The 22,618-nt window shown below is 58.9% G+C and overlaps 2 protein-coding genes across 2 annotated transcripts in view; both read left to right on the top strand.

Moving 5' to 3' along the window:
* The first annotated feature begins 1,232 nt into the window (after positions 1-1,232).
* On the top strand, positions 1,233-11,833 carry LOC128819882 (vasoactive intestinal polypeptide receptor 1-like). Its single transcript, XM_054000276.1, has 13 exons — positions 1,233-1,411; positions 3,313-3,424; positions 6,154-6,261; positions 7,068-7,177; positions 7,739-7,836; positions 8,243-8,375; positions 8,988-9,141; positions 9,651-9,711; positions 9,967-10,033; positions 10,138-10,229; positions 10,425-10,554; positions 10,816-10,857; positions 11,036-11,833. Exons 1-13 carry the CDS (start codon positions 1,343-1,345, stop codon positions 11,126-11,128), a joined length of 1,269 nt encoding a protein of 422 aa, XP_053856251.1. The 5' UTR covers positions 1,233-1,342; the 3' UTR covers positions 11,129-11,833.
* Positions 11,834-17,529: 5,696 nt separating this feature from the next.
* The window catches only part of SCN4A (sodium voltage-gated channel alpha subunit 4), a 44,387-nt gene continuing 39,298 nt past the window's right edge, over positions 17,530-22,618 (top strand). Inside the window, exon 1 of the mRNA XM_054000271.1 lies at positions 17,530-17,656. The gene's annotated coding sequence lies outside the window, so the exon portion shown is untranslated. The remainder of the gene's footprint in view (positions 17,657-22,618) is intronic.

The following is a 22,618-nucleotide window of genomic DNA, read 5'->3' as shown; positions in this document are numbered from 1 at the left end:
CTCCCCTAAAGTTTGGATGGCAACTCCAGAGACCCATAAAATTTTTCCCAAAAATGGGGGTGGAAACCAGAGAAATTTCCTCATAGTCTCCCCAAAATTTGGGATGGGAACCCAAAAGTCTCCCCAAAATTGGACACGTGATCCCTAAAGTCTTCTCATAATTGGGAGTCCCACTACTAAAATAATTAAATGGTGACATTTGAGTCAAAATTCCCCTTGCTGATGGGGCTGGGGCTTTCCAGCCGAGAGAATTCTAGAAACACATTTATTTTACATATCCCCAATACAATATTTATATCGATTTAATCCATATTTATATATTTACAGATACATCATTTTATTTTTTTCTGTAAGAAGAGCTCAGGTGATGCTTGGGGCTCTGGATGCAAGGGCAGCCCCATCCCTGGGGGAGACTCAGGAATGCAGCTCCAGGCGTTCCCTGGAGCTCCAGGCATTCCCTGCTCTGTGTCCATCCCAGGTTGTTTCTGGGGTCCCCCAAAACCTTCCCTGCTCTGTTCCGCTCTGGCACCGAGGTGACAACACCTGGCACACACCAAACGCCAAAATCGCGCCCCCAAACCCAGGGCTGGGCAGAGCTGGGGTCAATCTGCAGGGGGGGTGGGGCTGTCACACCCCCAAAGCCCACCCCAGGAATTCCTGGGTAGGGGGAATATCGGGGTGTCCCGGGGAGGGGAGGCAGGATGGGACAGGGCTGGCACGGGGACGGCAGCGCTGCCGGTCACCCTGGGGCCAGCAGAGTCACCCTGGCGCCAGCAGAGCCACCCTGGGGCAGGGCTGGAGGGAGCGCCCCTGTCCCCGCCAAGGGAGGTGACCCCTGGCACCCCGCACGCCGTCCCGGCTGTGCCTCCATTCCCGCAGCCTTTCTCCAGCGGTTTTCCAGCCCGGCGGCACCCGAGGAACCGGGAAGGGCTCGGTGTCCCCGCTGGGCATCCCCGGGCTCGGCTGGGGGTCCCGAGGGGCCGGTGGTGCTGGGGGGCAGTGCCAGCCTGGGGTCCCTCCCGAGCTGCTCCATCCAACCCCAGCGGAGGGAGGAGCCTCCCGGTGCCGGATCCCGAGCGGTGACATCCAGGCTGGCGGAGAGACGGAGCCCAGCGGCGACAGGGACAGCCACAGCGGGGGACACGGGCAGAGACACCCGGGCGGGACCGAGACCCACGGCACGGAAGGGTCCTGAGGGACACGGGACAGGACAGAGCTGGGAAGGGCAGAGGGGAGAGGGCAGGGAGGTGCTGGGGCAGCCCCGGAGCCCCGGCTCGTGGAGGAGGAGCTGGGCTGTCCCCAGACCCTCGGGGACAGAACCGAGAGCCCACTGGCTGCAGCCATGGGAGGTCTTTGGCAGCTGCCCTGGCCCCGCTCGCTGCTGCTCCTGCTGCTCCTCTCCACGCTTCAGGTGAGTAGCCCTGGGGACAACGCGGGGACAGGTGGGGGGCACTGGCAGTCCCCCCCTGCCAACCACCTCCCACTGCTGGGAGCAGTGAAAGGTCCTCCTGCCCAGGATGGGGGCTGCACATCCATCCCCCATCCCATCCCATCCCATCCCATCCCATCCCATCCCATCCCATCCCCATCTCTCTGCTCCCGACCTGGGGGATGCCTTGCGAGCTCCCCTTGGGGACTTTCTCACAGCTCCTGGGGACAATGGGGTGACATGGGTGGTGCTGGGACCCCGCAGGACCAGGCAGTGCTCAGGGACCCCCCAGGGCAGAGGTCCCAGGAATGATCCCTTGGGAACGGATCCTCCACCCCACATCACCCAGAGTCCTACACCCCTGGAGGAGCCCTGAGCTCCCTGGGGAGCGCCCACAGGCACAAGGGTTGGGGTGACTGGGAGGGCAGGGGACAGGGACAGCCGAGGGTGATCCCCATCCCAGGACAGGGCCATGGGAATGGCTGGCACCAAATCCCTGTGGGAATGGGGGGCACTGGGGTGGTTGTGCTGCCAGAGTGAGTGAAACACTCCTGAGCTGGTCAGGCTGCTCTGGGGAAAAGGAGAGGGAAAGGGAAAGGGAAAAAAGGGAAAAAGGGGAAAAAAGGGAAAAAAAGGAAAAAAGGGGAAAAAAGGAAAAAGGGGAAAAAAGGGGGAAAAGGAAAGGGGAAAAAGGGGAAGGGAAAAAGGGAAATAGAAAGGAAAAGGGAAAAAAGGGAATGGGAAAAAAGGGGAAGGGGAAGCTGGGCAGTGGGAGCACTGGAAGCTTGGAGGGTTTTAGAGACTGATGGCATCAGGCCCCTTACAGTGGGGAAACTGAGGCGCAGCAGTAATTCCCTGCCCTGCAGGTAGCTCGGAAGGGAGCCCTGCACATTCCCTGTTCCTGGGAACAGCGTCCTGGCCCAGCTGCCATAAATAACAAATCAAATCCAGCAAAACAGGGGTGAGAGAAATCCCCCTGCCCCATCCATGTTCTCCATCACTGGCAGACTGGAGGAGGAGAATTTCTGGGCCTTCCTGGTACTGTGCCCAGAGCCATCCCCAAAATGACTTTTCCAGGCTGGAAATTCCCTTGAAATCTTGTGTTGAGCAGGAAAAGGAAACAAAATCTCCTGGGGGAGGTTAAGGGACCCTGAGGAGCAGCTGCATGGCCAGGACAGGGCAGGGTTCAGCCAAGGGGTGCTCCAATGTCCCACACTTCCCTCTGTGGTGAAGTTCCAGGATCCACCCTCATCTCTTTGTTTCTCCAGCTTTTACATCTCTGGCCCTCACCTAAAACAATCAGCAACCCAACCCCAGGTGTTGGCCCCAGATCCCTGTCCCAGACAGCCCTGAACCTGGACACTGCTGGGATGCTTGGGATGGGCAGAGATGTGTGGGAATGGACATGGATGGATGCTTGGGAATGGGCAGGGATACCTGGGAATGGGCAGGAACACCTGGGAATGGGCACAGACACCTGGGAATGGGCAGGAACACTTGGGAATGGGCAGGGATACCTGAGAATGGGCAGGCAGAGTTCCTGGCCTGCTCCCAGTTCAGCCTCAGTCTCCCGGTTCTCCAGCTGGGAGCTGAGGAGGCAAATCCCAAAGCAGGGATTCCCAGACAATCCAATCCCTGCAGCCACCATGTCTCTCACATCTTTAGGATCTGGACATTCTCCCTGGTGTTCAATCAGCTCTGCTGGCAAAGCCCAGAGCTGGGAATGTGGGGTTGCTGTGCCCACATCCCACTGGGACAGTGGGAGGTGTCCGTGCCCCTGGCAGGGGGGCACCGGGATGGGTTTGCAGCACCTTCCAGCCCAGCTCCATGACTCCATTTCCACAATTCCATTATTCTCCTGCCTGCCCTTTCTCCTCCCCAAGGTGCAGGGAACTCATCCTGACTGCTCCGTGGTTCTCCACTTCCAGAAGCGAGAGGCGGAATGTCTGCAGAGGATCCGGAACGAGAGCCACAGCCCGGGCCAGGCAGGGCAGGGTGAGCCTGGGATCAGCTCCCTTGGCAGCAGGGAGAATTTCCTGAGGGGTCCCTGGAGGGTGACCCATGGTGGGGATTGCTGAGTACGCATGGATTTGGGATTTCCAGGGACATGGAGAGCAGCACCAAGGCAAAGGTCAAGGAGAAACCCTGGAGAGCCCCCAAAATGCTGTTGGGATAGGATAGAGAGGATTGAGGGACACAAGCAACAGCCAGAACTCAACCCCGGTGGACATACAGAATCATGGAATGGTTGGGATCAGGAGGGACCTTGAAGCCCACCCAGTGCCACCCCTGCATGGCAGGGACACCTCCCACTGTCCCAGGCTGCTCCAAGCCCTGTCCAGCCTGGCCTTGGGCACTGCCAGGGATCCAAGGACAGCCACAGCTGCTCTGGGCACCCTGTGCCAGGGCCTGCCCACCCTCCCAGGGAACAATTCCTAATTCCCAATCTCCCATCCATCCCTGTCCTCTGGCAGTGGGAGCCATTCCCTGTGCCTGTCCCTCCATCCCTTGTCCCCAGTCCCTCTCCAGCTCTCCTGGAGCCCCTTTGGGCCCTGCAAGGGGCTCTGAGCTCTCCCTGGAGCCTTCTCACCCCCACAGGGAGGGATTCATGGAATATAGCAGTGCTGCATTGGTCCATGCCCCTGGCAGAGTCCCCTCGATCCCCCTGCACCAATGCCAGGGCTGTGGCCACCAGCACCAGGGTCATGCCGTGGTGTCACCATCTCACATCTGCTCCCCTTCCTAATTAAGTAAATTTTACTGCCAAACTTTTTTTGAGCAGCTCAATTTTCCCATATCTGGGATTTTAAACAAATTAACTGGTTGAAAGAACAATTTTCAAGTGCTGCTTTTGGACATCCTTTTTAAAATTGCATCTCGGTTTCCATCCAAAAGTGGAATGGCCCAAATCCCAGGCAAAAATTGTCACCTGGAGAATAAGGAATGCATAATTCCAAGGGTTTCATCTCATAGCAGTGGAAAAATTAAACAATAAATGCATATGGAGGTGCATAAATTCTTAAGTAACTCTGCAGAGATGTCATTTATCCTTCAGCTTAGCAGGGAAAAGCCAAATTGATTGGAAAAGGTCCACTTTGCAATCTGAATTGTGCCAGCCAAGGGGAAGGAATCTCATGGCAGGAAAATATCCGAGAAGCGGGAATGCATAATTAAAATCTGGATTTAATCCTGGGTTCCTGCTGCCCCCGTCCACCTGAGCTGCATTCATCCCTTTCCCTGCATGCACCAGCATGGGGAGCGTGACTCCAGGACAGGCTCAGATCCCATGGACAGGGTGGGAGGGCTCTGGGATCTCTTTATTCCCGCCCAATATCCCATCCTTCCCTGCCCTCTGGCAGTGGGAGCCATTCCCTGTATCTTGTTCCTCCATCCCTGGAGCTTCTCCTCTCCAGGTGAGCACCTCCAGCTCTCCCAGCCTTTCCTCCTCCATTCCTTGCACCATTTCTGTGACATCCTCTGGATTATGGGGGCTACAGATTCCAGAGGAGTCCCTGGAGAGGCTCCAAAGGCTCCTTTGGACCCAGGCTGGGAGAGCTGGCGGTGCTCACCTGGAGAGGAGAAGCCCCAGGGAGAGCTCAGAGCCCCTGCCAGGACACAAAAGGGCTCCAGGAGAGCTGGAGAGGGACTTGGGACAAGGCCTGGAGGGACAGGACACAGGGAATGGCTCCCACTGCCAGAGGGCAGGGATGGATGGGATATTGGGCAGGAATTGTTCCCTGGGAGGGTGGGCAGGCCCTGGCACAGGGTGCCCAGAGCAGCTGTGGCCGCCCCTGGATCCCTGGGAGTGTCCATGGCCAGGTTGGAGCAGCCTGGGACAGTGGGAAGTGTCCCTGCCCATGGCAGGGGTGGCACTGAATAAGGCACTAAGGTCCCTTCCAACCCAAACCATTCCAGGATTCCCTGCTCCCACAACCCCAAGAAATGAAGTGACTGCTCTCAGTGCTGATCCCAATTCTGTGCTCGCTTCCCTGATCCTCCAGAGCAAAAACCAAGCCCCACTTTGGCATTGTGGATGCAAATCCCTCCCTGCCAGGACTGACATCCCCAGGCTGAAATCAGGGCAAATTCATCAGACCTGTCCCGTTCCACATTCCCTGGCTGGGAATGGACATGGCTCCATGAATAATGTGGATCTGCAGGGTTAATGATGGAGCTGTGCTGGGACAGGAGTTGGTCTGGAATGGGATGTCCTTGTCCCATCCTGGGCTGCTGCATCACGAATTCCCCCAGCCCCAAGTCTGCCTGGCTGTGCTCAATCCCAGGAAAATTGGAGAATGATTTAAACAGGAATTCAGTGCTGGATTGGGAAGCAAAAATTGTTTAAGCTGGTGACTTGCAGCAAGCCTTGCATGACTGCCTTCTGTCCTTGGGGACACATCCCGAGTTTAGCCTCCAGGTGCAAAAATCCAGCATAAATCTGGGTTATTTTAGGAGCCACGGGCAAATCCCAGCCCATCCCATACGCAGGGTGTTCCCACGGGAGGTCGGTCTGACGCAGCCCCAGGAGCTCCCAGGTCCCGCGCTGAAAGGGAATCCCAGCACCGGGAGGGGATCCCGAGGTTCTCAGGAGCAGAGCCAGGATGCTCCCGGTTCCTGCGGGCACGGCCCGGCCCCGGATCGGGGACAGCGGTGGCGCGGGGCCGGGGCTGCTGTGTCACCCGCGTGTCCCCTCCTGGTGTCATCGCCGTCCTCTCCCTCCCCAGGCTGCCTGACCGAGTGGGACGGGGTCAGCTGCTGGCCCGCCCTGCCCCTTGGCCAGACCCGAGGTGTCGCCTGTCCCGAGATCCTGAACGTCTTCAAGAAGTCCAAAGGTCTGAATCCAGCGGCGATCGCTCATCCCACGGACCCACCCACCCTGCCAGGGCCCCCTGAGCCACCGCAGCCCTTCCCTCCCAGTCCACAGCTCCTGCCTCTCCAAACAAACGTCCTCGGTGTAAACTGCAGTCCCGGCGGGGACAGGGAAAGCAGAGATTCGGGGAGCTGCCACAGCAGGACCCAAATCCTTCCATCCCTCTGTGGGTGGAGCTCTTGGTGTCCTCATCCTCCATCCTGGTGACACCAGGACAGTCCCCTTGCTGCACTCCTCTCCCACACACCATCCCAGTGATCCCGAGCTGCCTCCATCCCTCCTGGAGGGTGGGAAGGAGAGCTCCCTCCCGAACATTCCAGCACTTCCTCAGACAGGAGTAATTTGGGAAATGCTGGGAAACGTTTGCTTTGGAGCAGGAACAGCTCAGGAGAGGCTCGATGGAGCCCTCACAGGATGAAAGAGCACTTTTATAGCTTTAATTCCCAATTCCTTTCTGCTGGAGGGATCTGGGCTTGCTTTCACACCGTGTCCAAAGTTTTCCTGGCAGCTTCAGGCACGGGGCCAGAGGGGGCAATGGGATCCAGAAAGGATGGGGTAGCAAGGGTAGCAATGGGATTTGGGATGGAGGGATGGGGCCTGGGAGGGAAGGGGCAGTGATAGGGGCCAGAAGGAGCAATGGGGTCTGGGAGGGATGGGACAGCCCATGGGTACCACGCTGCTGTCCCTGTCTGTTCCAAGCCGGGCATTTTGGAGGTGCCATCAGAGGTGACACCTGTGGCTCCCCTGAGGTCCCTCCTTGTCCTGCAGGGCTGATCCAGAGGAACTGCACTGAGTGGGGCTGGAGCCCCCCCAGCCCCCCCTACCACAGTGCCTGCCAGCTGGAGACCCTTGGCAGCAACAATGACACTGAGGCCAAGGCACGTGGGACCCCTGGGGCTGTGGGGAACTGTCCCCATGTCCCCATGCCCCCCATGTTCCCACACCCCATGCCTCCATGTCCCCATGTCCCTGTGTCCCCATATTACCCTGTCCCCTTGTCCCCATATTCCCCTGTCCCCATGTCCGCATGTCTCCATGTCCCCCTGTCCCCCTGTCCCCCTGTCCCCCTGTCCCCATGTCTCTATGTCCCCATGTCGTCATGTCCCCATGCCCTCATGTCCCCATGTTCCCCTGTCCCCATGTCCCTGTGTCCCCATGTCCCTGTGTCCCCATGTTCCCCTGTCCCCATGTCCCCATATTCCCCTGTCCCCATGTCCGCATGTCTCCATGTCCTCCTGTCCCCCTGTCCCCATGTCTCCATGTCCCCATGTCCTCATGGCCCCATGTCCCCATGTCCTCATGTCCCCGCACCGCCCACTGTGCAAAGAACCATGGAGATGCTCCCAGGTTATCCCATTGCCTCCCAGCTGTCGCTGCTTGTCCCTCACCAGCACTTCCCAGTCCCTGTGCCCTCACTCCACTGGTGCTGTCCCTTCCAGAGAGGCCATTTTGTCACCATAAAGGTGCTCTACACCTGTGGCTACTCCACGTCGCTGGCAGCGCTGCTCCTGGCCATTGGCATCTTCTGCTGCTTCAGGTAGGGCTGGGAGCTGCTCCAGCTCCACAGGCTGGAGGGACAAGGGATAAATCCCATCAGGAAGGGCTGCCTCCAGCCTGGCCCCTCCTGGAGCAGCCAGGACCCATCCCAGCCAACAGGAAAACTGGGAAGGCAGGAGAGGAATGGCACCGTTCCCTAGTGGTCCTCTGGAGTTCTGGTTCTGCAGATGTCCTTTTGCTGCAGGTTTGGGCTCTCCAGAGGTTTCTGGGATGTTCCCTTGTCCTTGAGCAGCTCCAAGCACAGCACAACCCTGCTCTTCCTGATTTTAGAGCAGGAAAGCTTCTCCAGGGCTTTGTGACCATCACCAGCAGTGATCCCTGGGGAGGGGACACCAAAGCACCTCCTATGCCCCTGTTCAGGCCCAGCCCATCTGTCCCTCCTGCAGGAAGCTGCACTGCACCAGGAATTCCATCCACATCCACTTCTTCACCTCCTTCATCCTGCGGGGCACGGCCGTGTTCATCAAGGACCGCGTCCTCTTCTCGGATGAGTCCATTGACCACTGCACCATGTCCACGGTAAATCTCAAACCCCAGCCCTGGAGCACGGCAGGGAGAGCAGCAGGGGCTCCTTGCTGGGACCCGGGGGAATTTATCACTGCGGAGAGGAGAGAGAGAGCCTGTGGGATGGAGGAAATTCTGTCCTGGGTGGCCATGGGGAGGTTCAGCATTTCTGCATTTCCCTCCGTGCAGGGCACAAGTTCTGTCCTCAAAACTGCCACTGGCCTCAGGCTGAGTGTCCCCAGTGGTGTCCCCAGTGGGGCTAAAGCTCAGCACAGCCCACCAGCACCAGGTACTGCTCAGATCTGAGCTTTTCATTCAAATCAGGAACCCCTGAATGAAGATACAACACTGAGAAAACCACAGACACAGCCACGGGGTTTTTAAAGATCCTACAAAACCAGCCCGTGGTCAGCTGCCCGTGGGGCCAGGCAGAGCAGAACCTGCTGCAGGTGGGACAGAGTCACTGGGGCTGCACTGAAAGGTCATCACTGGAAGGTCATCACTGGAAGGTCATCACTGGAAGGTCATCACACGTGTCCTCAAGAGGGCGGGCGGGAGGGTGACCATCCCCTGTGCCCCCAGGACAGGGTGTGCTGCACCCTGAGCCATCCCCTCCTCCCCTGGCAGGTGACCTGCAAAGCAGCCATTGCCTTCTTCCAGTACTCAGTGCTGGCCAACTTCTACTGGCTGCTGGTGGAGGGGCTGTACCTGCAGACGCTGCTGCTGCTCACCTTCACCTGCGACAGGAGCTACACCTGGGGCTACGTCCTCATGGGCTGGGGTGAGCCTGGGGACAGCCCGGACGTCCCTGCACATCCCCGGGCAGGAACCACCTGGGAATGGCCTGATCTGAGACCCACCTGGCCAGAGGTCCCCAGCCGGATGTCCCCAGGGCTGTTCCCAGCATGTCCCCACCCCAACATATCCTGCATGGCCTTGGTGGGCACCCAGCTGCTCCTGCCAGACCCCAAAGCTGTTGGGGAAGCGTGGCCTGACCAGGACAGGTCCTCCCTTCTTCCCACACCCACCTGGGGCTGGGAACATCCATGCCAGGTGCCTGGGTGTGATGGAAGAGTGTGGGGGCAGGAAAGTGGCCAGGAGGTGACACAGACACAGCACCATCAGTGGGCACCATTTCCTTCTCCTGGAGAAGGCGGGAAGGTTGTCACCTTCCTGCCACACCCAGAACTGAGCTAGACACATGTTTCTGGGGACAAGGGACAGAGGGGTGGCACAGGGGCTTCCCAGAGCACTGGAGGGGCCATCCCTGCCTGTGTCCTGTCCTTGCAGGCGTCCCCATGGTCACAGTTGTGGTGTGGGTGCTCACCAGGCTCCAGTATGACAACCATGGGTAAGAGCAGCTGCCCCTTGGCCTTGCCCAGGCCACCTCAGCCACGTGTCCCAGTCCAAGTGCTGGGAAATGAACCTTTGGCATGGGATGCTCAAGAGGGGAGGACTGGGCCAAGACTGTATTTAAATGTAGCTTCTGTTTTCTGGTGGGTCCTGTGGCAAGAGGAGTGCAAAGGGGTCTGGCCAAAGAAATGGCAGAGGGACAGCTGGGCCACGCGGGTCCCAGCGGGTGCCAGAGCCATCTCCTGTCCCATAGGTGCTGGGACGACTACTCCAGCCTGTACTGGTGGGTGATCAAGGCTCCCATCCTCCTGGCCATATTTGTGAGTGTGTCCCCTGAGAGACCCACCCCAGAGCCAGGGTCCCACACGGCCAGGGGACCTGGCCAGGGGCTGTGCAGAGCCTGAGACGTGGCCTTCTGGGATAGGTGAACTTCCTCATCTTCCTCAACGTCACCAGGATGTTGGCACAGAAGATCCGGTGCCCGGACCTCAGCAGAACCCACAAGCAGCAGTACATGTAAGGGGACAGGGCTGTGCCCACCCTGGGGTCTGGGGTCCCAGGGCAGAGGGACCCTCCTTGGAGGAGCACAGAGGACAGTCTTGGAGCCTCCAAGACCTGCCTTTCACAGAGAACTTGCTTGGGGTCAAGGCCAGGTTTTGGGGAGGTCTCACAGGGCAGCAGGAGCACCCAGACCCCTCTCACTCTCCACAGGAGGTTGACCAAGTCCACGCTGCTGCTCATCCCCCTCTTTGGGGTGCACTACGTGGTGTTCGCGCTCTTCCCCGAGCACGTGGGCGTGGATGCCCGGCTCTACTTCGAGCTGGTGCTCGGCTCCTACCAGGTGAGACGGGCGGGGAACAGCCCCAAGGCCCCACCCCAAATCACACCAGGAGGCCCTGGAATGTGGGGCTTGGGCCTCTTTTGGGAGAGGGTGCGCCCAAACACCTGGGGCAGGGCACAAGGGTTGGGCCTGGAGAACCCGGCACTGATTTCCTCTGTGGTGGGTCAGAGGTGTGGCAGGAGGTAAAGGCAGGGAGAAGATGAGCACGGAGGGGTCCAGCCCCTTCCTCTGGGTGAAAATTGCTCTGCCTGTCCTCTCCAGGGCTTCCTGGTGGCTCTGCTCTACTGTTTCCTCAATGGGGAGGTGAGTGTGTGTCCCCACCCCAACCCCGGGCACCACAGCAGGCACAGGGACACCCCGAGGGTGCCCCAAAGCCAGAGGTGGGCAGGGACACTTCCCCCTCCCCTTGGCCCCCCATTCCTGTCCGTTGGGTGCTGCTCGGTGTCCCTGGGTGCCAGCACCGCCCGTGGTGTTGGTGCAGGTCCAGGCTGAGATCAGGAGGAACTGGGGCACGTGGCAAAGGTCCATGGAGAGCAACGTCTTCAACCTGGCCACCCAGGACTTCACAGCGTGACCAGGACAGCGTTCCTGGAGTGGTGCTGCTGGAGGAGCAGCTCCATGGCTGCGGCCCCAGAAAGACCCAAGCTCTCCTGATTTTGGGGGTTCTGGGTCTGACACCCTGTGAGGGTGTTTGGAATAACCAGAAAGACCCAAGCTCTCCTGATTTTGGGGGTTTTGGGTCTGACACCCTCAGAAGGTGTTGGGAACAACCATGGGAGAGGCTCTGCCTGCTCGCTGCTGGTGGATCTTGCACCCTGTGGTAGCACCTCACCCCTGGAGCTCTCACTGCTCACTGAGAAGCAGGCAAAGAGAAGTTCTCCACTTTTCTGCCTGAAACTGGGAAGGAAGCACAAAAATCCTTCACTGAAGGATGGCTGGTGGTGAAGGACACTGAAGGAAAAGGAGCAGCACCAATACTGAAGGGATTCACTGATGGATGTTTTCCCCCTTCTTTGGTTTAGAAAATCATTTCCCTTCTGGGAAGATTCCTAAATACAGCCAGGACCCCCCCCTGGGATGGGGGAAGGATACAGAGAGAGGCAAAACCCCACACCTCTACAAGGGATCCCCAATGGCCTCCAGACCCAGTTCCTCCCCAGTTCCCAAAATGTTTCCCTTTCTCCTGTGGGTTGATTGAACTGGAGATGTTCCCTTGCCAGGAGAGCTCTCCCTGTCCTTTGCTCTGAGGAATGGGACTCACCTGGCTTCCCTGGGGGGTCTTTTTCCACAGATAAAGAAGGGTTTTGCCAATAAAATCTCATTCTCCAGTCCAGCCTCACTTTTCAGAGGGTTGGTTTGTTCCACAAGCCCAGAGAATTTGGGACTGGGGGTGCTGCAGGATGAAAACCCTGCCCATGATGGAATGCCTGGAAGTACCTCCCAGGCAATCTCTGCTTTCCCCCTGCCTGGTGAAGCTCACAGAGAGAAAATGGAGGAGGAAGGTGAGGAAGAGCTCAAGGTGGGGGCACCATGAGCTGTCCCAGAGGTCCTGGGGTGCCCTGCCCCCTCTGGGTCACAGCTGCCCCCACCACCCCACAGCCTGTTCCACCACCATGAACATCCTTCATCCTCCCAGACTGAGCTCCCACCCTGGCAAATGGTGCCCCAGGGGCGAGAGAGGCCCCAGATGCCCTTTTGCCAAACTTCCTGGCCTCTCCCATGCTCCTGAGACCGGAGCCACCCGATCCCGGCCTTGCTTCTCACTCTGCCTGGGTTGTCATTTCTCAGTGGTGCCACATGTCCTTCCCTAAATAAACCCCACTTGCTGGCCCCTGTCCAGACTGCAGGATCTCCAGAGATCCCATCTGGGAGGGAAACAGAGCCCCAGAGCTGATTTGAGGTGAGATAGGAGATGTTCCATTACAAACCCCTCCAGAGCCAGCACATCCTGAATGATCAGGAACCCTCCAGAGGAGCTCAGGAGCTGTTAAATAAATCCCTGTCTGCAGCCAGGAAGGGATCAGAGGTCAATAGAATCCCTCTCCATCCCATCATCAGTGAGGATGGGATGCTTGCAGGGATGAGCAGCAGCAGATTGAGCAGGACTGGGGATGCTCAGTGGAAACTCCTGTTGCCATAAAACTTTGGAAAACTCTGGATTTGCACCTATTTCCAGCTGCAGATGGGGTTTTGGGGTGATAAATGACCCCAAATGACTCTCTGGGGTTTGCTGGGCTTTGAAACCCATGGGACTCTGAAGACCCTGCAGGACAGGAGGCCAGTGTGGGTCCAGGAGGGGACTGGGAATCACCCTCAGCCTGCAGGAAAGGTTTTCCAAAGGCTCCCAGCATGGACCCCACCCTGCAGCTGCAAAAGCTCATGGAAAGGGATCTTAAAAGTGTTGAAAGAGACCTTAAAGCTCATGGGCAGGGACACCTTCCACTGTCCCAGGCTGCTCCAAGCCCCGTACAGCCTGGCCTTGGGCACTGCCAAAGATCCACGGGCAGCCACAGCTGCTCTGGGTACCTGTGCCAGGGCCTGCCCACCCTCACAGGGAGGAATTTCTTCCGAAGATCCTCACGTTCTCAGAGATTTTTTTCCACCCTAGACGATCCTGAGCCTGTGATTGGGGGTTCTGGGTCTAACACCCGCACCCCTTCCCCAGCATGGCCGCAGTGCCACAGCCTGGCACCCTCCCCACCCAGCGTGCCCCCGAGGTCCCGAGTGTCCCCGCAGGCCCGAGCGGTGTCCGGGAGTTTTGCCCGAAGCCGGAGGGTGGCACTGCGGCCCCTCCGCAGCGGCGGCAGCGGCGGGGGGGGCAGCGCTGGAGCGCGGCGTCCCCACGGGGCACAGCGGGGCACCCGGGGTGACAGCGGCCACTGACCCCGTCTCCGTGAGCCCCAGCGAGCGAGGTAAAGGTCACACTGCTCTGGGCACTCGCGAAGAGCTGGGACAGCCCGGCAGCCCCGGCCAGGTGCGGGTTAATCCGCGGCGGGATGGGAACAGGGCCGGGCTGGGGGCGCGGTGCCTGGGGCTGCTGCCTGTGCCCGCGGTCCCCGACCCTCCGCAACTGCCAGGACTCCCTGCCTGGGCACAGAGGGTGCCCCTGGGCTTCCATCCGCTCCTCCATCCCGCTCCGGGATGGTCCCGGCTCTGCAGCTCGGGGAATTGGCCCTCCCCGAGTCCCTTCCCCTGCCTGCACAGGGACCAGCAGGGACAGCGCTGGCACTGAGGAGAGCTGGACAGGGACTGGGAACAAGCGATGGGGTGCCAGGACACAGGGAATGGCTCCCACTGCCAGAGGGCAGGGATGCCTGGGAGATTGGGAATTAGGAATTGTTCGCTGTGAGGGTGGGCAGACCCTGGCACAGGGTGCCCAGAGCAGCTGTGGCTGCCCCTGGATCCCTGGCAGTGCCGAAGGCCAGGCTGGACAGGGCTTGGAGCAGCCTGGGACAGTGGAAGGTGTCCCTGCCCATGGCAGGAGGTGGCACTGGATGGGCTTCAAGGTCCCTCCTGATCCCAAACCATTCCCTGATTCTGTGATCCTGTGGTGGATCCAGCACCACAAGCCAGGGCACCTCAGATACCCAAAGCTGGACCAAGCGTGGCCCGAATTCCACCCTGGAAACCCAAGGACACGTTTTTCCACCCTGATCAGTGTGGTCAGTACCTCTGGGTGCCCCAAGCTCCCATTCCCATTGGGATTTCCTTGGTTTTGCAGACAGAACTGTGCCCCTGTGCCCTGCTGGGGACCCTTGGTGTCCCCACATCCCACAGGGCAGGAGACACATCCCAGGGTTTCCAGCCTCACTCCAGGCCTGCTCAAAGCAAAAATGGACCTGTGCAGCTGGAAAAGTCTCCCCGTGGTGAAAAGGCTGGGCTTGGGGCAGCTGCTGGGAGCCACCAAACATCCCTTGAATTCCTCGCTGTGACCAACAGAGCAAGTGGAAAGTCCCCACAGGCACAGCAGGAGGGTGTCCCTGTCCCTGCTGTCCCCACCAGCCAAGCCCACTGACCCCAGGACACACAGGGAACACTCTGTGGCCCTGGATCGTGGCTGTTGCTCTGCTGCTCAGCCCCCAGTGGGCTCCTGTTGGATTAAACCCTTTTCTGTCTCAGACATGGGGTAACTGAGAGGAGTTTTAAAATCTTTCATTCTCAGTCTCACATGAAGGGTGAGAAAATACAGGTCAGAAGCTAAGTGTCCACAGGCTCCCAGTGCCAGCCACGCCTGCAGCCACCCCTGGGAGCTTCTCTGGGCTCTTCCTTCCCTCCTTGCCCCAGCTTTATCCCCTCTGAGCCTCCTCAGGGCTCCAAGCCAGCCAGCAGAGCCCTGGTTTTTAACTGAAGAGATCCAAGTGATGTCTCCCAAAGCACACTTTGGGCCTCCCCTGCATGGAGCTCATCCTGCACCACTTTTCCCTGGAGAGCTGAAACGGCTCCTGCTCTGCCTCATTCCCACAGCCTCACACAGGACACGAAAATTGTGGAGTCAGAAGCAGAACCAGTCCAAGGACCTTCACTTCCCAGCTCCGTGGTCAGGGCTGCAGGCCTGGCCATGGATGTCCTGATTGTGGAGGATGCTGGAGGAGACAGGGGTGAGGGGCTGGGCAGGGATGGGGATTCCCGTGGCATTCCAGGCTGGCAAAGTCAGGCGCTGCAGCTCCACTGAAGCCACGCAAACACTGGGAAGTTTCGGTGTTTTGGCACTGGAAAAGCAGAAATTATTCAGAGGAACAGTGGTTTTGGGGAGGTCATGAACCCCTCTGACCAGGCTGAGTGCTGGGGTGGCTGCTCCACCCCCAACACAGCCCTGAGCACCCCAAAAGTGGTGACCCAGCAAGCTGGGTGCCCCTACACCCTCTCCTCCTGACCCTGGGGGCACCCCGGGCACCCCACGGACCCCAGAAGTGCCTGGGCTTGGCAGGAGAACCCAAAGGCCCCGTCAGGAAGCACAAAAGGGGGACAACCCCACTCAGGCTGTTTCTGTGTCACCCCGCTTGTGGCTCCCGGGGTCCCCGTGGGCAGGACACGTGAGGGACATCCCCATCGGATGCTCCTGCGATGTTCTGGTGCAAGTGGGTGCGAGGGGGGGACAAAAAAGTGACAGACACTCCTGGTTTGCCAGCAAGGGGAGGAGCGTGGCCGTTCCTGGGCGCTGAACAATGGGAATGACGCTCCCGAAGAGCCACGGGGTCGGGGACAGCGCTGGCAGCGGCGTTGGCACCGGGTGCCCTCCCGCTCTCGCAGTAGTCCCGCTGCTCTTTCCAGCGCCTGTCACTGCCGGGGAGGCGCTGGCCAGGGTCGCTCCCACCTCCCCTCCACCTCCCCGCGTCCCTTCGGGTGCCAAAGCCGTCCCAGAGCCGCCTCCACACCTGGGGCGCTCCGCCGTGCCCGGGCAGGGGCTCCCCGCGGGCAGCGCCCGGGGCCGGGGGCGATGGGGCCGCGGGGGCTCCGGCCCCGCCAGCGCCGTGATTGGCGCGGCGGGGAACGAATGCCACGGCTGAGACGGGCCAGGCTACCTGAAGGACCCCGCATGTCCTCAGGTTTCACTCATGACCATCTGACAGCAGCAGCAGCTGCTCTGCCAACTCGCCGAGCCAAAGCCTCCAGGAGTCGAAGGAGAGGGAAATTCTGGCCCTAAAAGGTCTCTCCCTGGGATTTCACACTCTCCACCCAACAGTAAGTACTGGGGTCAGCCCTGGGCTGCTGCCAGGCCCCCGGGCAGGGCTGCAGGGTCTGAGATGTGCCCAGGTTTGTCGCTGTCGCCGTGCCTGGAGCGGTACCGGCATTGTCCCGGGATTTGCGGTCCAAGCGCTGGAGGTGGACGGGCCCAGGATGGACTCTGTTGGCTCTGGGGGGTGTTTAGGGCTGGAGGTACCTGCTGAACCCCCCTGCATGGAAAACTGTCCGGGACAAAGTCCCCACAAAGGTGCAGGCAGGGCACGGGGAGAGGGTGGCAGCAGCCAATGGGCCCTCAGTGGCCACAGGGCTGTGTCGGGATGAGAGGGGACAGTCAGGGACGTGGCGGGCAATTGGTTCCTGAGCCACCTTTCCCGTTGCAGTAAAGGAGCCACGGGCAGGGCTCACAAGTCGCAAGGCTCCTTTCTCCTGGCTTCTTCTCCTGGAGGTCTAAATATAAACCCCTGCCTGGGCAAGCCAAGGTTGCAGGAAAGGTCTGTGGGTGCTCCCAGCGTCTCCTTTCAGGAAGGGCCCTGTCCCTGCAGAGCCCCCGTGCTACGTGGGGCAGCAGGGGGTGTCCCCGAGGACAGAGGGGCGGTGGGACCCCCGTGCCACGTGGGAATGTCGGGGTGGAGTGGCAGGGAAGGGGAGGCTGTTCCCACACTGGGGCTGTGGGCACACAGGCACAGCCAAAAGGGTGCCAGGATGAGCCCAGCGTGGGGTCCAGAGCTGGATCCCCCATGGCAATCAGGCAGTGCCAGGCTGGGGTACAGCTCGGGGTTTTGGGTGCTGTATTCCCCCTGTGCCAGCTCCCATCACCCGCTGCATGGGCAGGGCCCACTCTGCACCCACAGAGCCCTTTTGGGGTTTGTCCAGGGGCAGTCAGGCCCCGCTCCCCCATCCCCTCATTCCCCCATCCCTGCAGAGGGAAGTTTTCCGAGGAGCACATTTCCTGCCCTGTCCTCAGGGCACTGATGGAGATGTCAGGGATCAGCCCGCGGCAGGCGAGGGGTGGAGCTGCGGCTGCCAGCAAGGGACAACAATTCCACAAAGCCCTGGGGACAGCAGGACGTCCCAGTCAGTCCCATTATCCTGGGGAGACCCTGGATGGGTTGATGCAACGCTGGAGCTGCGCCCTCTTTCCAGGAAAAATATTGAATTTATAATGGTTTGAGGGGGAAAGAGCATATTTACAGGAACTGGTTAATGAGCACAAAGCCTTGACTCTGCTGTGCTAATACTTAAATAGCATTTTCTGTTTTCTGACGTGTGCAGAAGGGTCCAGTTCAGGATTTTGCCTGGCTCTGTGGAATCCCTTGGGCAGCTCCAGCTCCACTCAGGGAAATTTGCTGGATTTGGGGTAGGAGAGTGAGCGGCGGAGCCACGAGGAGACGCCCAGCGCCGTTTCTGTTTGCAGCAGGTTGGATTAATGAGGTTCTGTTTGCAGCAGGTTGGATTGATGAGGTGGTTTCTGTGCAGGGCAGAAAGGGGAGAAGGTGGTGGACGCTTTGGGAAGTTGTGAGGGAAAAGATCCCAGTTTAACTCGGGAGAGAGCAGGGAGGATGCTCAGCCTCTGTGCCTGTGCCTGTCCTGCTGCCTCCCTCCTGGGATCCATAAAATCCTGGGAACATCTCGTCTTTGGGGCCCCCTTCTCCATTTCCAGGTGGATCTGAATGAGATCCCTGGGGCTGTGGGGCTCGGCATCTGTGGCAGTTCCAGGTGCCCCGTGCTGGTCCTGCTTTGCAGGTGTCTGCTCCAGGGAATTGGGATCCAGAGGCTGCAATGGGAAAAGAGGGATCTTCCAGCGCTGGGAAGTTGCAGGGCTCCCAGTATTGCAAATCCCATGGGAGCAGCAGGTCTGGGACCTGCTCCTGGTGCTGTGCTGGGGATCCTTGCGGGAGCTGCTGTCTCTCCTGGCATCCCCCAGGGTTGGGGGCATCCCTGCCCCCCGTGCCCCCGAGCCTGGGGGGACAGCAGGTCACTGCAGCCGCATGCCACTCTCCCTTCCCCCTCGCTGTCCCCTCGCTGCCTTCCCGTCACTGCTCACATCTTTTCCAAGCCTGACACGGGAGCTGCTGGCAGGGAGGAGCCGCAGCTCTGGATGACACCCGAGTGCAGGGTGGGCAGTGGGCAAGCGCAGGGTCTCCACTTTAACCCTTCCCTCGCTGCTCAAGCCTCCAGCACTGCCAACTCCCCCCAAAATAACCCCGAGCCACCACCCAGTCGTGGCGTGTGTGGGTGTCCCCTTTCCAGCAATGCCCTGTCCCCCAGCAGGGAGAGCAGGAGTGGGGATGGGGTGGCACCCCCGGCTCCCGGCAGGAACGGGTCAGTGCGTGGCTGCAGGATGGTGCAACCTCCTATTTCCATCTGTGCCCGGGGAGAGCATCCCAGGATTTCACAGCTCCCGGGCTGTGTGTGCCACCCCCACGCTGAGCACAGCAGGTACAGCCTGAGGGCACCGAGCCCCGGGAGCTGCAGGGCAGCGGCGATCCGGGAATTGCAGGGAATTCATTCCCACGTGCCTCTGATGCTGCTGCAGGAGCGGAGGTGCCTCTGCAGGGCTGGATTTTTGAGATTGATGTCCCTGGAGGAGCCGTGCCCCCTTGGAGGTTCAGCACAGCGGATTTGGCTTTCCAAAGGAAGGCAGAGCCGCGATGGGCTCGGCTGAGCCTTTGCAAGGAGCTGGAGGAGAGAGCAGCTCCGTTTGTGGCAGGTGCAGAGCCCCCAGAGCAGTGCAGAGCCCACGGAAGGTGCTGCTGGAATGGGACACAATTCCAAAGGAACTCTGCATCCATCCCATTCCATGGAAATCCCCAGTGCCAGCACAGCTGCGGGGTGTCCTTGTCCCAGTGCAGCACCAGGCTGGAGCAGTTTGGCTGCCAGGAAAAGGCTGGAGAGTGTTGGGGGGCTCCTCTCTGCTCGAGACAGGCAAAAGGCAGCAGAGATGCATCGTTCCCATAGCAGGGAATTCATTCTCCGTGGGCTTAAAATCATGAAATCAGGGAATGGTTTGGGTTGGAAAGACCATAAAGCTCATCCCATTCCATAGCAGGGACACCTCCCACTGTCCCAAGATGCTCCAAGCTCCATCCAACCTGGCCTTGGGCACTGCCAGGGATCCAGGGGCAGCCACAGCTGCTCTGGGAATTCTATCCCAGTCCCTCCCCATCCTCCCAGGGAACAATTCCTTCCCAATAGCCCATCCATCCCTGCCCTCTGGCAGTGGGAGCCATTCCCTGTGTCCTGTCCCTCCATCCCTTGTCCCCAGTCCCTCCCCAGCCCTGGGTGCCCTGTCGGTGACAAGCAGTGGCCTGGCTGGGGGACAGTGGTGGCACGTGAGGAGCAGGAGCTGCTGCAGCATCTCAGCGTCCCTGCTGTGGCTGGGAAAATGCATCCAGCAGTGCAGAGCTGGCTCTGGAATCATTTCCCGAGGACCTTCCCTTTGGCTGGGCTCGGGTGCATTCCGGGCAGCCCATGGTGACGGATGCACTTGGAAACATCCCACATTCCTGCTGGCACGCTTGGCTTGGGCCACGCTGAAGGCAGAGCAACAAACCCCACCCAGAGCAGGGCAAAGAGCCGCAGTGGTGACAGGAACCGGCTCTGGGGACATGTCACTCACGGGAGCCACCGGTGCCAGGGGTGCCTGAGCCACATGGCCCTGCCGAGCGCTTAGAAATGTCTGCAGTCCAAAGGATAATGCTGGAAAATGAAAAATTACTTTTTTTTTTCTCACTCCAACTCTTCTGAGCCCACCACTATTTTAAAATAGAGTGGGAAAAGGCTTGGGGTCACTTAATTTTCTTAATGGTGTTGTTTTCTTGTGAAAATCACCCACCCTCTGCCTTTAAAGCAGCCTAAAACCCAGCAAGTTTCCAGAACCACCGTGGTGCTGGAATTCCTGCATCCCACAGCAGCATCCTAAAAGCCTTTCGTGTGTGAAAGGAGATTCTGGAGATTTCCAGTCTCTTTCCAGATGGTTTTTGTAATGGAGTTACAGCACAGAATTAAGGGACCACAATTTCTCCAGGAATGGAAGCATCAAACTCTAAAATGGCACAGAAAGGAATGTAAATTTGTTTATAAAATGGTTGATTTTGTCTGGCACAACTGAGGGTGCTTATCTGGGCTCCATAATCCTGAAAATTCCAAAGCCCTGGTCAGCCCCTGGGAAATCTGCAGGCGCTGAGGTAAATCTCTCCCACCTGCAGGGTTGGAGTTCTCCACCTCCTGTGCCACTTGTGGATTAAAAAAAAAACATTTCACATCAGATTTTTTCAATCTTCCGATGTTTTTTTCCTAAAACATGGGAAATACAGTAGGAACTAAACAAATAAACAGCCCATAGGACTTCTGCAGGCCATGGCATCCCTGGGACTACACCAGAAGGGTTTTCTGCAGCCATCAGATTTCCAACACAGCTCCTGTCACCCTGCAGGCTTCTGCTGCCCTGGCTGGGTTTGGAGAAAATTTGCATTTTCCTGGCAGCTTAATCCATGGAATTTTGTGGGATTTTAAAACCTGTTCAATGCATGCAGGGTGGGGAGGGGGTTTCCTGGACACACAGAAGGTTTGGGAATGGTTCAGGGATCTGATAATCATGGAAGGGGCTGGGTCAGAAGGGACCTTAAAAACCATTTAATCCCACCCCTGCCATGAGCAGGGACACCTCCCACTGTCCCAGGTGCTCCCAGCCCCAGTGTCCAGCCTGGCCTTGGGCACTGCCAGCGATCCAGGGGCAGCCACAGCTGCTCTGGGCACTCTGTGCCAGGGCCTGCCCACCCTCCCAGGGAACAATTCCTAATTCCCAATATCCCATCCATCCCTGCCCTCTGGCAGTGGGAGCCATTCCCTGTGTCCTGTCCCTCCAGGCCTTGTCCCCAGTCCCTCTCCAGCTCTCCTGGAGCCCCTTTGGGCCCTGCAAGGGGCTCTGAGCTCTCCCTGGAGCTTCTCCTCTCCAGGGGAGCACCCCAGCTCTCCCAGCCTGGCTCCAGAGGGGCTCCAGTCCTGGAGCAGCCCCAGGGCCTCCTCTGGACTCATCCCACATCCCTCTGATGTCGGGATGGATGCAGAATCCGCACCCTCCCTTTCCTGTCGCCCAGGGAACGCAGCCCAGGACAGGACCGGGAGGCAAAGCTGCTCCTGGAGGCCGGGGATGTGCAAGGGAGGGGGGTGGCGTCCATGGCAGCGCCGGGGACATCCCGAGCTCCCGGGGCTGAGCTGTGACTCAGCCCCAAACCCTGCGGGACCAGCTGGGCCCTGCTGCCCCACCCTGCCCCAGCCCGGCTGGGATGATCGGGATGCAGAGGGAGGGGTTTTCCTGCGGGGTGGAAGTGGCACCTGCAGGACATTCTGGGAGGCACGGAGCGGGTGCTGCAGGGTTGTGCTGGGCTGGTTTGGGCTCTCCCACCCTCTGCCTTTAAAGCAGTCTAAAAACCCAGTGAGTTTCCAGAACCACCGTGGTGCTGGAATTCCTGCACCCAACAGCAGCGTCCTAAGAGCCGTTTGTGTGTGAAAGGAAATTCTGGAGATTTCCAGTCTCTTTCCAGATGGTTTTTGTAGTGGAGTTACAGCACAGAATTAAGGGACCACAATTTCTCCAGGGATGGAAGCATCAAACTCTAAAATGGCACAGAAAGGAATGTAAATTTGTTTATAAAATGGTTGATTTTGTCTGGCACAACTGAGGGTGCTTATCCGGGCTCCTGAGAGAAACTCCCGTAATCCTGAAAATTCCAAAGCCCTGCCCAGCCCCGGGGAAATCTGCAGGGAGCTGAGGTAAATCTCTGGTTTCCTGAGGGCTGGGTGCTAACACAGCTCCCGAGGGAGGGCAGCCCCACACCCTTGGCACAGCCTGTCCCCTCCCTGCCCTGGGCACACGAGTCCCTTGTCCCACACTAATCCCCGCTGCAGGGCCCCAGGCTCGGCTGCTGCTGCTGAGTGAAGCTCATTTACACCTGCTCGGGCCGTTCTGGCTATTTGCTCTCCTGGACTCGTGTCCCTGTTGGTCTCCATGGGGTTTTTCCAGAGTGTCCCAAGAGGATGAACCTTGCAGGGCGGGTTTGCAGGTGAACTCCTCTTAGAGCAGCTCAGGGCAGCTCCTTGAGCTGTGTTTGAATGGTCAGGACATCCCAGAGCTGTTCCCTATGTCCAGAGGGCTGGGATCTCCTCTAAAATATCTAGTCTTATTTGCAAAGTCATTCTTTAAAACTTGTTTCTACTTTTATTTCTCTCTCAATAATATCTGTCCTATTCCATGACATTTCTAAGTCAACATTTTTTATCTCAAAGTTTACATACAGATACATTGGTGTGAACTTTCTATCCAACTTTGAGAATTCCCTACAAATTCATTTCCCACACCCCCCGGAGCAGCATCCCC

The sequence above is a fragment of the Vidua macroura genome, chromosome 27 (genome assembly GCF_024509145.1).
Source record: "Vidua macroura isolate BioBank_ID:100142 chromosome 27, ASM2450914v1, whole genome shotgun sequence".
Taxonomy (NCBI): domain Eukaryota; kingdom Metazoa; phylum Chordata; class Aves; order Passeriformes; family Viduidae; genus Vidua; species Vidua macroura.
This window is presented reverse-complemented; position numbering and strand designations above follow the sequence as displayed.

Bases quoted from the DNA above. Each gene is read 5' to 3' on its own strand.
- LOC128819882 (XM_054000276.1), top strand. From the start codon at position 1,343: ATGGGAGGTCTTTGGCAGCTGCCCTGGCCCCGCTCGCTGCTGCTCCTG. The intron at 7,178-7,738 runs GCACGTGGGACC...TGTCCCTTCCAG, and splicing joins ACAATGACACTGAGGCCAAG to AGAGGCCATTTTGTCACCAT. The intron at 10,555-10,815 runs GTGAGACGGGCG...TGTCCTCTCCAG, and splicing joins TGGTGCTCGGCTCCTACCAG to GGCTTCCTGGTGGCTCTGCT.